This window comes from Octopus sinensis, linkage group LG14, assembly GCF_006345805.1.
Source record: "Octopus sinensis linkage group LG14, ASM634580v1, whole genome shotgun sequence".
Taxonomy (NCBI): Eukaryota; Metazoa; Mollusca; class Cephalopoda; order Octopoda; family Octopodidae; genus Octopus; species Octopus sinensis.
Genome location: NC_043010.1, coordinates 4,011,643 through 4,026,642, shown reverse-complemented (window position 1 = coordinate 4,026,642; position 15,000 = coordinate 4,011,643). Strand labels below are relative to the sequence as shown.

Below are 15,000 nucleotides of genomic sequence, written 5' to 3'. Positions count from 1 at the left end.
TTGAAATACTAAAGAGTAAATTTATTCAATAAAAGTGCCTTTAGCTTCAACCATGGCTACCAGACGACTTTCGAATCTTATGCAACTCTTCTGTATGATCTCCTTGTTTAAGTTGGTGAATGCTACCATAATCCTTGGCTTCAGTTCATCTTTGGTGTTACAAGGAGTTTTGTTGGTCTTTCGTTCAACTGCGTCCCACACATAATAATCAAGGGGATTGCAGTCTGTGGAGTTAGGGAGCCATATGTTAGGAGTGATGTGGCCACAGAAATTGTCTGACATCCATGACTGGGTTGTCCTGCTTGTGTGGCATGGTGCAGAGTCCTGTTGCCAGACATAGGGTCTTCCAGTAGCCACCCTCTTTACTCAGAGCAGCATTACCTCCTCCAAGCACTTGATGTAGGCCTCCATGTTGAGTGTGAGGCTACAGGAGAAGATGAATGGAGGCATAACATCGCTATCACTAGTGATCACTCCAAACACCATGATGTTGACAGGCTGTTTGATTTTTATCACTCTCAGTACATGTTTTGGGGACATGGCAAGCCAATGGTTGTTCTGTGTGTTCAGCATCTCATCCTGACAGAAACTTATCTGATCCTAAAAGAAAAACCAAAGCATGTTTAGTTGGAAGGGATGCTTGAGTTTGTTCAAAAGCTTCAAAGTGCAGCCTTACCTCTTGTTCTTGATGGCTTGGGATAAAGACTGGCCCCTTTCTCATCTTGTATGATGAATACCAAATGTCTTCATGCACTACCTGCCTGATAAGAAACTCAGAGGCTCCAATGTCCCTGGCAATGGACCTCATTGACCTGGACGGATTGTTGCCAATCATGGCCTGGATCCCACCAACAAATTCATGAGTTCTTTTCTAATCAGAATGGTCAGCATGAGTTATCTGAGCTGCTGTACCTTCGTAATTACAATTAGTCTCATCCAATATTTCTGAATCCTCTGCGCTGTCCTCAGATTCACACCTAAACACTCTGAAATGTTCATATTTGAATTTCCAGCATGAATGCCAAGCAGTACAGCATTTTGTTTCCAAATTTCTGGCAGAGTGAATAGTATCATGATGCTATTTTCCTCACAGATGGTGCCCAACTGACTCTACTATACTGTGTAGTCAACAAATAAAAAACAAACAATGCACATGTGTGAAATTAAAGATATAAAACGGTGACCATTTACCCATCGCACCCTGAATATACAATGCACACACACACACACACACACATATATATATATATAAATATATGTATTCATATATATACATGTATCTGTACATGTATATATATATATATATATATATATATATATATATATATGCATATGTACATACTATATATATATATAAATATATTTCGTTTATCAATTCATTTTGGAAGATTCCTGGTGTGAAATTGTGTGTTGAAACAGATATTGTTGTATTTTGAGATGGTCATTTTATTTTTTACTTTTTATTTAGGCACATGCACTATTTTTCTTTTTTCTTCACTCATTTATTACTGTTATTTTACAATTTTAACACCTGTCCATTGACCCAAAATCTTTTTTCACACATATGTGACCTCTTCAGCGACACTTTTTGTTTCCGTGTGTGTTCTTGCTCCACTTACTGCATTCTGTTCTTCTAAGATATATATACACACACACACACACACAAATATGTGTGTATGAATGTGTACATATATGTACACACACATACAAACACACATACACACATAGACATAAACATATGCAAGTATTTCTCTATATATTCTGTCACTCTTTATGCATTCTGATGTAGAGGTGCAGTGGACTCATGGTCGTAGGATTGTAGTTTCGATTCCCCGACTGGGCGTTGTGAGTGTTTATTGAGCAAAAACACCTAAAGCTCCACGAGGCTCTGGCAGTGGGGTGGTGGTGATGAACTCTGCTGTACTCTTTCACCACAAATTTCACTCTTTCTTCCTGTTTCTGTTGTACCTGTATTTCAAAGGGCCAGCCTTGTCACACTCTGTGTCACACTGAATCTTCATAAGAAGTACGTTAAGGGTACACATGTCTGTGGAATGCTCAGCCACTTGCACATTAATTTCACAAGCAGGCTGTTCTGTTGATCGAACTAGCTGGAACCCTCATCATCATAACTGGCAGAGTGCCACAATGAATTCTGATGCTTTGTCTAAAAGACAATTTAACCATTCTAAAAATATAGATTGATAAAATAGTACCAAATTGAAATATGAACTGAAGTTAATATGAATGGCTAAAACCTTTGAAGACAGTGACCAAGCCAATGACTTAAACTTGTAAAACAGAAATAAAAGAAAGTTATCAGCAGCGATTATTATTATTATTATTATTTTTATTATTATTATTATTATTATATTATTATTATTATTATCATCATTATTATTATTGAGTGAGAGAGCAGTGCATGCCATCAAAGTGACACTGGGGTAAAATATACGAAGCCCAGTATACCCATCATGACTACCCGCCTGATAAGGGTACACTAGGCACATGCATCACAACCATATGTGCACGACATGGTGATCTCATATCAAGATAAACAGCACACGACCTTGCAGGTGGGGCCCTGTTAGAATTTTCTTCTGGTCGAGTAGCCCATCCTGCTCAAAAAGTCCCTGAATAAAGGTTGTTTAAGGATGTTGAATGAAACACCCATATTTCCAGAGGTGAATTATTCAAACTCCAAAGAATCCCCCTCAACACATGGCTATGATGCTCCCCCACTATTTCTGCTCATGATCAGAGATGCACATATCATCAGCCAGCAAGGAACATGCTCAACTGGTTAAGGTCAAACAACTGACATGCAAATCACTGGTATTGAGCAGAATATTTGCTGTAGCCCATCTTTTATACCAAGACAAAACAATGTACATGATAACACTTCCAATCAGTTAAGATCAGAAGGCATGAGAGCTACTGCCTGGTACTGCATCAGATTATTATTATTATTATTATTATTATTTTATTTTTTTTCTGTCTTGAGAATGCAATTTGCATTTTCATTATCACTGTTTTATTTTTGTCAACAAAGCTCAAACTTGGAAATGTTAATAATTATCTGTAAAGTACTAAATAAAGGCCTATAATAAATGCTCAGTTACAGACAGAGTTGCAATTGAGAATATTTTAATATATTCTCAATATGAAAAAGCAAAATACAAGAATGGTGAACAGGCGCAGGAGTGGCTGTGTGGTAAGTAGCTTGTTTACCAACCACATGGTTCCGGGTTCAGTCCCACTGTGTGGCACCTTGGGCAAGTGTCTTCTACTATAGCCTCGGGCTGACCAAAGCCTTGTGAGTGGATTTGGTTGACGGAAACTGAAAGAAGCCCGTCGTATATATGTATATATATATATATATGTATGTGTGTGTGTGTCTGTGTTTGTCCCCTCCCAACATCGCTTGACAACCAATGCTGGTGTGTTTATGTCCCCGTTACTTAGCAGTTCGGCAAAGAGACCGATAGAATAAGTACTGGGCTTACGGGGTCGAGTTGCTTGATTAAAAGCGGTGCTCCAGCATGGCTGCAGTCAAATGACTGAAACAAGTAAAAGGGTAAAAGAGTTAAAAAAAAAAGAGTATGCACAATTTTATGAAGTTCAATCTAAATTTTCACAACATAAGAATATTAATTATATATTAATAAAGTAGATTGTATGAGTGGTTTTATCAGAAAAACTTAACTGAGGAAAGATTAAAACAATCTTGAAAAGACATGGATTCATCAATTCTCAGACCAAGTATAAAATCCGAAGCTGCAACATTGAAATGAATCACACACACACACATACTCTTTTACTTGTTTCAGTCATTTGACTGCGGCCATGCTGGAGCACCGCCTTTAGTCGAACAAATCGACCCCGGGACTTATTCTTTGTAAGCCCAGTACTTATCCTATCAGTCTCTTTTGCGGAACCGCTAAGTGACGGGGACGTAAACACACCAGCATCGGTTGTCAAGCAATGCTAGGTGTACAAACACAGACACACAAACACACACACATGTATATATATACCAAATCCACTCACAAGGCATTGGTCGGCCCGGGGCTATAGTAGAAGACACTTGCCCAAGATGCCACGCAGTGGGACTGAACCCGGAACCATGTGGTTGGTTAGCAAGCTACTTACCACACAGCCACTCCTGCGCCTACTATACACATAGTTCTTGGAGTGTATATATTTTGGATTACTTCAAAAATTATTTGAGCACTAACTAGAGAATAGTTTCATTGAAAAATAGACTATTCATTTTATCAAACAATGGTAAAATTTACCTTATTTTCATAATTTTCACTATTTCAATGTTTTATTAACAAAAATTTGTTACTTATACAAAACTCTGAAGGAAGTGCTTGCTCTTCACTGCTTTTACAAATTTTTTTTTATGCATTCAATATTTTGGATGTAATATTATTCTCAACAATAGATATCAATAGTACATTTCTCTTAATTACTATTAAATGAATAAATATTTCCTTTTATATTTCTATAGATTAATATATTGAGGAACATAACTAAAATTAATGCTTAAGACAAGTTTAATTTCTTAAAAAATTTCACCATGGATATTAATAATATTCAATGTGATATATAATATAATGATGTTTATGTAAAGACGGAGAATATAACTAGTTACAAAAATATAGCATAACAATAATTAGAATTCAATGAAGAGAATGTTCATACTGTGTAATTTCAGCTCATGATGAACATTTTTGTTTTCTTTGTTTATTTTTACGAGGTTTCAAGCACAGTCAAGAGGATCAACAGCAACACAAAAGTAGGAGTTCTTTACCATGGACAACACACAAACCCAAGGATATTTCTACAAAACATTCCAGTCAAGCTATTGTTGATAAAAAAACTGTCTGCAATGATGTTATTGATCTTAAATCCTTAAGAATAAAAACTGCTAATCTCCCAGAACCTTGGAATTTACCAATAAAAAATAGTTTCTCTTCTTTCCCCAAACCCCTGCCATCTGTACCTAAAGTACCAAAACCATAAAAATAACTTTATTCCATTCATTAAGTCTTTTCTAACGAGAAACACCAATGTTACATATAGGTTCTTTTCAAATATAAAATGTCAATATAATTAACAGTAAACATGTTTAAACCCCACTATAATTATTCTAATTATTGTAAATAAGCATGACTGCTGTGCTACAGAAAGATACTGCACAAATCAGAATATATTTTATATAATGTTCTAATTATTTCTACATAATTCTTCTAGGAAAAACATTAACTTAGCTTCTGTGTAATTACTGACAGTTGTATTTTGCTTCATGTTGTTGATGTTTTTCTGGTTTAATAATAATAAAAAAAGGTCTTTTAAACAAATAGAGTCTTTAATAAGCTACAGCACTATAGTTTACTAAATCTTCAAATATGATGCCCTATATATTTTCAAAGCCAGCTAATTATTACAGAAATATTCCAGTAATTCCCTTCATCTTTGCAAACAGTATTTATCTGAGTTTAAACTGAGAAAAGAAAGAAATATTAAAAATAAAATGAAACAAAAAGCAAAAAAACCACAAACCATGAAAATTCTTTCAAGTTTATTACAAATTGATTGATTTGTACTATTAAGACAATACCATAATCTTTTTATTATTATTGTTTTTTTTTTTGGTTTTTTTTATCTAAAACAAGTACTGTGAAGTTTAAGTGCAAAATGGCATGAGTACAAAGGCCAAAAGCTATATAAAGATATAAATATTATATTCACAAAGTCTTATTGTATATAAATCCTTAGTTGTAAATAAACAATTCTATCTATTTTATTTTGCTACATTGGTCTTAAAATCATCTGCAATTGTAATATTTGCTTAACATTCCTACAACAAATTTGCAAACAATTTAATCAAAATATATGAAAAAAAAAACAAGCCAAAACGTTTATAGGAATCCTGTTAAACTTTCCTAAGGATTGCTTCTCAACAACAGGTGCAAATATTGCAGTTCATTTGTAATATCAACATGCTTACACATATTACAAATGTAACAGTAATTATTACCTTCCATATTATTTCAAAAGAAACAAGGATTTCCATGTTGGTTTGTCATTAGTAAAATATAATAATTGCTGAAGTGTAGACAGAAATATCACAGCAACAAAGTAATTAATAAAAATTGTTTACAAACATTTAGATCTTGATGAAACCTTTTTCTATGTCTTAGATATTTGTTTCATTCATTTTGTTACAAACTAATTATTCAATTCAAAGCTGCTATGTGACTCTAGTTTTCAGACATTTGAAAGCTATGATATAATGAATGGCATCTTGTTAGCAATATAACAATACAAATTACACCTGCTTAACACTGATGTCATTGGCAACCATAGAAAAGCAAAATACTCATCACTTGAACACAAAATATCTTAGCTAGACTAATAAATATTCAATGGTAAGTAATATTTCTTTTATACATTTTATACATTTAAATTAATACTTACATTAAATTATAACTAAATCTTAATTTCCCCAAGTTATTTGCTTTACTTGGATTAGAAATGTAAATACTGCATAAGAAGTGTAAACACCATCTAAACTCTGTTTTAAATGTTTCTAAAGTATTATATTTGAGAAAGAGAGTGTGTCTGTCAGGGGTGTGTCTGTTAGAAGAACATATCTGGAGATAACATACACCAACAGGCTATTAAACGTTACAAAACATATTATGGCAGTAAAGCGACATTCTGAGAAAGCTTAAATCAGTATATTTTGTCATGTAAAAAGTATGGTTAGTGGCAAATGTGATATGATTTTCTACTGAATCAACTGTGAGACTAGATATTTTAAAATGTTCTTACATCTATACTTAAATTAGGAACCAAGCTGACTAAAAAAAGAAGGCTGAATTCAGTAGTTGAGTGATACAATATGCATAAAAACTGACAATTATGTAGGGGTGAACATGCTTGATGTGAAACTTTTAATGCAGTGAACAACAGACAATATTGGCTCAATGATTAATGCTATTCTAATTATTTCAGCAAGTATGGGGAAAAACTTGAGATATATGTTGGTATTATTTAACTTCCTTCATGAAACATAGATTTCACAGTACTTGCTAAAGGAAACCAGTAAGTAGAGTTTGTCTAAATATCCTAGTTTTTCACACCTATTCAGGTGTGTAACCTGAATAGGTGTGAAAAACTAGGATATTTAGACAAATAAAGCAACAACTTTAATTATTCAGAGATTCCATGATTTTAGTTTTTAACCATTTAGTCTGAGATAGAAAGGCAACATCCATGATCCTCCAAGACTGGTGGGAAAAGGAGAAAAATATCCTTAATATGGAAACCTGATCCTGATGTCTGCAACAGAGTGAACTTTGCTAAAAGCATCCAAGGACATCACGATGGTGTTAAATTAAGAGATGGACTCTAAGTCTACCATTAAAGAACTCAGCCTACAAAAGAAATACTGCATGGCATCAGGTCCAATGAGGTAGTGAGTTGGCGGAATCATTAGCATGATGGTATCAACTTTGCCTTATGGTGGCGAGCTGGCAGAAATGTTAGCACGCCGGGTGCAATGCTTAGCGGTATTTCGTCTGCATTACGTTGTGCGTTCAAATTCCACCGAGGTCGACTTTACCTTTCATCCTTTCGGGGTCGATTAAATAAGTACCAGTTACGCACTGGAGTCGATGTAATCGAATTAATACCTATGTCTGTCCTTGTTTGTCCCCTCTATGTTTAGCCCCTTGTGGGTAATAAAGAAATAGGTATCAACTTTGCCTTTCGTCCCTTTGAAGTCAATAAAATGAAGTACCAGTCAAATACTGGGGTCAATGTAATCAGCTTGTTCTCTTCCCTCAAAATGGCTGGCCTAAGACCTTGCAATGGATCGATGTTCCATTCAGGGGAAATATTGTGATCTCAGTTATTTATATACCATGGAATCAGGGTAACTGGCCTTAAAAGTCCAAAGGATGAAGAAAAAAAAGTCATACCCAATACCCAAATAATTCTGCCAATCAAATGCTCTGAACTGAATTACTTTCTGAGAATAATTTACATTTCGAATGTAGGTTGAAATCGAGGGGTCCAAAATGATTCCCTTTTTGGTTTCCCGTCACTAACAAACGAAAGAAGATGTAATTGTGAAGTCCTTGCAGTTAGAGCTTGCTAGAACATTTGCTTTCCTTCTGCAGAATGTTTGAGTCAACACTTATTATGCTATAATAGCATCTGTAAATCAGTAGTTACCCCCTTTTTTTTTTCATTTGCATATATGGAATTCGTTTGTTTTAATCAGCAAGGATTTGCTCGTTTTTAATCTCTTATCTGTCATACTGAAGCATCAAAATATTCTCTCTAGCAAATAATTATTCTCTAGTTATGAATTTTTCATGAAGACTTCAGAATATTGAAGTTTTGACAGTTCTGTTTCACTGTCTCAGGCATTTATGACTTTTTCTCTTTCTAAAGAATGTTCATGCTTAGAGAAATATTACATGCACACTGGGGGATATCTGTACTCATTGACAATGAGAAACATATGCTATTATGTAAAGATGATAATATAAGAAACATAGAGCAGCAAGAATGAGATACTGCTTTAAATGAACTCTTGCAATACACAGTCTATACAGCTTAGAACAACATTAGTAAGGAAACACGATAAGAACAACACTGGTTTAAAAAATGGCCTTGTGAGTGGATTTGGTAGGCGGAAACTGAAAGAAGCCTGTCGTATATATGTATATATATATATATAATATATATATATATATATAGCAATTAAGGACAACTACTTAATAAGGAAAACTTAACAAGAAATTGTCAGGTAGATAGCGTGAAAACCTCATAAGAGAAAAAATTTCGAAAATAATTATTTTTGGTAGAAATGACTAATTGTCCCTCTTAGCGTGTGGCATGAATGTATAATGCCTTCTGGCATGTATGTATAATGCCCTCTATATATAAATTATATATATATATATATATATATATATATATATATATGTATGTGTGTGTTTGTGTGTCTGTGTTTGTCCCTCTAGCATTGCTTGACAACCGATGCTGGTGTGTTTATGTCCCCATCACTTAGTGGTTCGGCAAAAGAGACCGATAGAATAAGTACTGGGCTTACAAAGAATAAGTCCCGGAGTCGATTTGCTCGACTAAAGGCAGTGCTCCAGCATGGCCACAGTCAAATGACTGAAACAAGTAAAAGAGTAAAAGAGTATATATTTATTAGAAAATGAATTTGGCACCTACCCAAATATTTTCATGGGTGTGAACTTCATGACACAGCTACAATGAAAAAGCAAAAAGGATATTTTAATATAAGGAAATTATAAAAGTCACTGCAAAAATTGTATAAGTACATTTGATTGGTTAGCATTTGAATACTAACAAGCATGTTTCAACCCTGGTCCATGAGCATAATGTTTCCTCTTTCTGTTTTCTCTACTGCTGTTATAATGGCATATCATCATCATCATCATCATCATCATCATCATTTAGCATCCGCTTTCCATGCTAGCATGGGTTGGACGGTTCAACTGGGGTCTGTGAAGCCGGAAGGCTGCATCAGGCCCAGTCTGATCTGGCAGTGTTTCTACGGCTGGATGCCCTTCCTAACGCCAACCACTCCGTGAGTGTAGTGGATGCTTTTTACGTGCCACCCGCACAGGTGCCAGACGGAGCTGGCAAACGGCCACTTGTCTGGTCACATAACTCCACCACTCACCCCCAATTCACTCATCCCCCTGCTTCTCATCACCTTCATTGACAACAGAGTGAACTCTGTAAATGTCATTATTCCCATTCCTTCTTCCCCAGAACATCAATTTTCTGGTATCTCTTCCCAACTTGTGTCTTTCTTGTAGATGTTAATCTGAAAGACTTTCAAAAGAGCATCAACAACATCAACCACATCGATCTCAGGCTCTTGAATAGGTCATGGGCATTACCATTTCCACCAGACTCAGCAATCAGCAAGCAAAAAAAAAACAACAAAAAACAAGTTTGATTACCCCCATCTCAGATCAGATATCTCACCAAATAAATCTTTCCTGCTAGGCACAAGGCATAAAATTTTGGGTAAGGGAGTTACTCAGCTGGTACTTATTTCATCAACTTCAAAAGGATGAGGATAGTCAACTTTGATGGCATTTGAACTCAGAATGTAAAGCTCAAAGAAATGCTGCTAAGTTTTCTGTCCAATACAGTAACAATTCTGCCAGCTTGACAACTAAATATAACAGAAATTATGATAGAATTGGTGTAAACTATTACCAAGATGGATTTTAAACTGTTTGATTTTGCACCTGAACAAAATACTTCGATTACGACATTATAGTGTATGACATCGAACTATTAATCTTTATAAACCTGAAAAGAGAAATAAACCATGTTCTGCTTGTCATAATTTATGTATGTAATGACAATAGAAGATACATATAAATGGCTCCTTCGTTATGAGAAATAATGAATACCTCATAGCATGCAAGAAAGTATTTAACATTAAAATTTGCTTTTTGTCTTCTTTAGTCTTAAACCACAAATACTGAGATCTTTATAATGTAAATCAAGAGCTCTATATTTTCCCCAGAAACTGTAACCGATTGTAAATAAGTTCTCATTGTGCAATCAATGTGGAAAAAAAAAGAAAGACAAGCACATAAAATGCTGAATAAATATGATTTTGTAGATTTATCAGTTATTTTTCATTTTTGTACTAATTGTTTTATTAAGCAATACTTCTAATAGAAATATAACTTCTTATATAATGCATGAAAATCAGGCTAAATGTCTCCAAAAGTCACAGGGACATATACAACCAGTACCTAGACTCAAACTTTGCAGTATTAAATGTATATAAAATGAATTGCCACCTGCATAAGAAAGATATCAGCTTAAACTAAGTAACATTCTCCTAAGTTCAGATTCCTGTAAATGATATCTAGGTAAACTAAATCATATACAATTAAATATTTAGCTATGTGACTTTCAAATGGCTATAGTAACATGTGAACACATAGGCTGGTAGCCTTATTTATTGGGCCAGTTTTGTGCTAATATCATGTTATAAACAAAATTTTATTATAAGGGTGTTGTATATATATATATATAACTGGCAGCTTTAAAATAATACAATAATAATAATAATAATGAAATTATTGTATACAGTGCTCAGGTGCACCACAACTTGTCAAAATTGCATATAAAGCATATACAGTAATGTACAAATGTCTGGAAAGTGAATAGTGTATGAGTCAGATAATAATACTTTATAATAATACACTTCAGTTTATAGCATAATTTTAGTGATGGAAATGATGGTATATACAGGAGGCTAGCTTTCCTCAGTTTTTGAGCTCATGTGAGCTTATAGTATCTTGCCCTCCCCATTTTCTCCAATCTCAGACCTTAGTGTATCCCTAGTTGCTAAAGTACATTTCCATCACTGCATGATATACATCTAAAATATGAACTGCTTATATATTAAATAGATACTTCTTATTAAATTATAGGTTGCTTATACAAAATCTGAGGTTCCAGTCTAACTCTCAGTTATATATGAATTACTAAACCATTCGGACATAAAATCTGCTGGTTTAATAATATTCTAAATACTTAGTTTTATTGGTTTCAGTCATTGGACACCAGCCATGCTGAAGCAATGCTTCAGGATTTTTGCGTCAGTTATATTGACTATATATTACTTTTGGTCAGTTATATTGACTATATATTAGTTTGGAAATTATTTTATTGATATCTATTTACTGAAAGGCTAAGTTATCTTTTGATCTAAAGGGACATGACTTAAAGCATCAGTTTACACCTTTATACACAAGCATTCACACATCTTCACTTATATTCCCCTCCATGTACTTAAGGATATGTCCTGGCATATCTTCACCATCACCATTTCTCTCTGCCCCTCTCTCTTTCTCTCCCTCCCTTCCTCTCTATCTATCTATCTATCTCTCCAACTAGAGTAACCATGTAACTTTTCTACAACAACACACCTGTCTCTGCTCTTCTATTATACTTTAACTTCTCATCACCTGTACAAAGCCACTTCCTCAATATGCCATTACTCTCACTTGAGCAGTCTTTGGATTGCAAGTAACCCGATGGTGCCACATAAAAAGCATCCAGTAGACTCAGTAAAGTGGTTGGCATTAGGAAGAGCATCCAGCCATAAAATCCAGGCCAAAGCTGAAAGTAGAGCTTGGTGCAGTCCTCTAGTTTTCTAACTCCTGTCAAACTGCCCAGCCCACACCAGCATTGAAAATGGACATTAAATGATGATGGTGAGATATATATACATGTGTTTCTATGAACTTATGTATACATGTATGTGTGTGTGTGTATATACACACACACCATTTAAAAAAAATAAAAGTAATCGCTTTAAATGTCCAATCCGTGTTGTCTGCAAATTCATTTGCTAGATGTCTCATTAGAGACGTAGACATCAGAGCTAAAACAAAACAAGAAAAAAGTAAAACAAACAAAAATGCATTTAGATGCCAAAATCGGTGGGAAAATCCAATAATATTGAAGAAAATTATAAATAAAAAAACAGTAAATAAATAAATAATATACATTGTTAAACAGTTTTTTTCTCAAACACATGGTTTTCAGTTCAGTTCAACAGCGTGACACTTTGGGTAAACATCTACTATAGCCCTAGGCTGGTCAAAACACCGTCAATGGATTTGGTAAACTGAAACTGATAAAAACCTGCTGAAAACATATGTATGTGTATGTATGTGTGTGTTTCTTGTCCCTTCTCTCGATACCAAGTGATAGATGCAAATGAACATCACACTGATATTAGCAATGCAATCTTTCATGAAAAAACATCTGATCATTGGGAAATATTAGCTTATAATAATAATAATGAAATTATTGTATACAGTGCTCAGGTGCACCACAACTTGTCAAAAGTGCATATAAAGCATATGCAGTAATGTACAAATGTCTGGAAAGCGAACAATGTATGAGTCAGATACATGCTTGTGTGTGTATGGAGGGGGGAAAATCAGGTGTAGTGTTGGAGAATCTCAGGAAGCATGGAAGTTTTGAAGGATGCAGTGCTCTGACAACTAACAACTGATGCAGGTAGTTTGTTCCATGCTTCAGCTTACTTGCAAACAACTGAGAGTTGGTCACATAAAGGGTATCTGGCTGTGGAAAATCTGCCTCATCGAACTATCTGACCCATCAGTTTGGCAAAGTGGATGTCAAAAAAATGATGATTTATATAATACTGTTTTTAATACTTTAATTCAAGTTTCAAAACGCAAAAGAAGATTTAATATTGAAACTGTGACTATAATGCTCACTTCTCAAAACACTTCTTACTCATTATCCATTCTTTGATAGTCTCACACACTCACATATATATATACTCTCTCTTTCTCTCTCTCACACACACACATGTATATACTCTCTCTCTCTCTCTCACACACACACACACACATACATATATACTCTCTCTCTCTCACACACACACTTGCATATATATTTCTTTACTACCCACAAGGGGCTAAACACAGAGGGGACAAACAAGGACAGACAAAGCGATTAAGTCGATTCCATCGACCCTAGTGCGTAACTGGTACTTAATTTATCGACCCCGAAAGGATGAAAGGCAAAGTCGACCTCGGCGGAATTTGAACTCGGAACGTAACAGCAGACGAAATACGGCTACGCATTTCGCCTGGTGTGCTACCGTTTCTGCCAGCTCGCCACACACATGCATATATATCTCATACACACATGCATACACACACACACTCACACACACTCACACACATGTGCAATGGGATGAAACTGAAGCCCCGTGGTTGCAAAGCGAACTTCTTAATCACCTGACTATGCCTATTTCTGTTTATCTTAGTTATTAAAAACAACCTGCTAATCTATCCTCTGAAGCTCTGAGTTAATTGACCGAATATATATCTTTAACAAACAATAAAAATTCCTTTTCTAACTTTTTAATACTTTAATTCATGTTTTAAAATGTAAAAGAAGATCTAATATTGAAATTGTGACTATAAAGTTTACTTCTCGAAACCAATTTTTTTACTCATTGTTTCTCTATTCTTTTGGTTGTTTTGAAATCTTATTTTATAATTCTAAGAATTATCTTGGAGAAGAACAAGAACAATGTTTTTCCGACAATGCACCATGGGAATATACTTCATATATGTAGGTTTACATTCTCCATACAGGCTACTACTTTTAATTACACAGTTTTAATTGATGGTATTTTGTGACACAAATATATTTACATGGTTTTTGGGTTTTTTTTATGTATTTTAATGCAATTTACATATTTTTATATGATACTCATGATCTGAATTTTCAAGAACAACAAAGTTCCATAAAACAGGTTGATTTATGTTTAGGAATAGTTAACTATTTTTTTTCATTACAGAACACACACATATGCACACACACATATGCACACACACATATGCACACACGTAAACATACATATATAAACACATTATACATACATATACATACATATATATGCACATATACACATGCATAAATTAGTGTGCATATGTTTATACAAACATACTAATATGTAAAATTGTGTAAATACTAAGTTCTGTCAAACAATTTTCACTTTTTTTGTTTTTTGTTTACTTTGTCTTTGGCGTTGAGGCTAAAATCTCTTGGTACAAGGCAATAGTGTGTGTATGTATCAGTGTGTGAGTGCATGAGAGTGTGTGCATGTGTGTGCGTAGGCATAATCATGCTTATTCATTATATTTAGATAATACAAATAGTTTTCTTTTGAAGTGTTCATTTAATCAAAAGAAAATTATGCAGAGAGGTGGAAGTATTTCTTTAATTAGAAATGATTATCCCAAAGACTTTTTTTTCTATAATTTATTGTGCAGCTTTAATTCTTTTTACATATTTATTATAGATAAGGAAAGGAAAAAAAAAAACTCTACTCTAGAAAATATTAATTTA

At 34.2% G+C, this 15,000-nt stretch overlaps 1 protein-coding gene and 2 long non-coding RNA genes across 6 annotated transcripts in view; 2 read left to right on the top strand and 1 right to left on the bottom strand.

Annotated features, from left to right (window-relative positions):
• LOC118766067 overlaps positions 1 to 9,471 on the bottom strand; it is a 212,344-nt gene extending 202,873 nt beyond the window's left edge. Inside the window, exon 1 of the long non-coding RNA XR_005001998.1 lies at positions 9,268 to 9,471. This is a non-coding gene — a long non-coding RNA (uncharacterized LOC118766067). The remainder of the gene's footprint in view (positions 1 to 9,267) is intronic.
• LOC115218953 (putative protocadherin beta-18) overlaps positions 1 to 15,000 on the top strand; it is a 106,104-nt gene that overhangs the window by 82,243 nt on the left and 8,861 nt on the right. For 2 of the 4 annotated variants that reach the window (XM_029788974.2, XM_036509249.1), the window contains exon 5: positions 4,766 to 6,199. The exons of 1 other annotated variant lie outside the window; for it this stretch is intronic. In XM_029788974.2, coding sequence (XP_029644834.1) covers positions 4,766 to 5,031 — 266 coding nt within the window. In that variant the 3' untranslated portion in view covers positions 5,032 to 6,199. Of the gene's footprint in view, positions 1 to 4,765; positions 6,200 to 15,000 lie in introns of those variants that run through there. One more of the 4 variants, XR_005001987.1, reaches the window with a different exon arrangement.
• Positions 7,777 to 9,316, top strand: LOC118766073. Its single transcript, XR_005002004.1, has 2 exons — positions 7,777 to 8,699; positions 9,232 to 9,316. It is a non-coding gene; the product is annotated as an uncharacterized LOC118766073 (long non-coding RNA).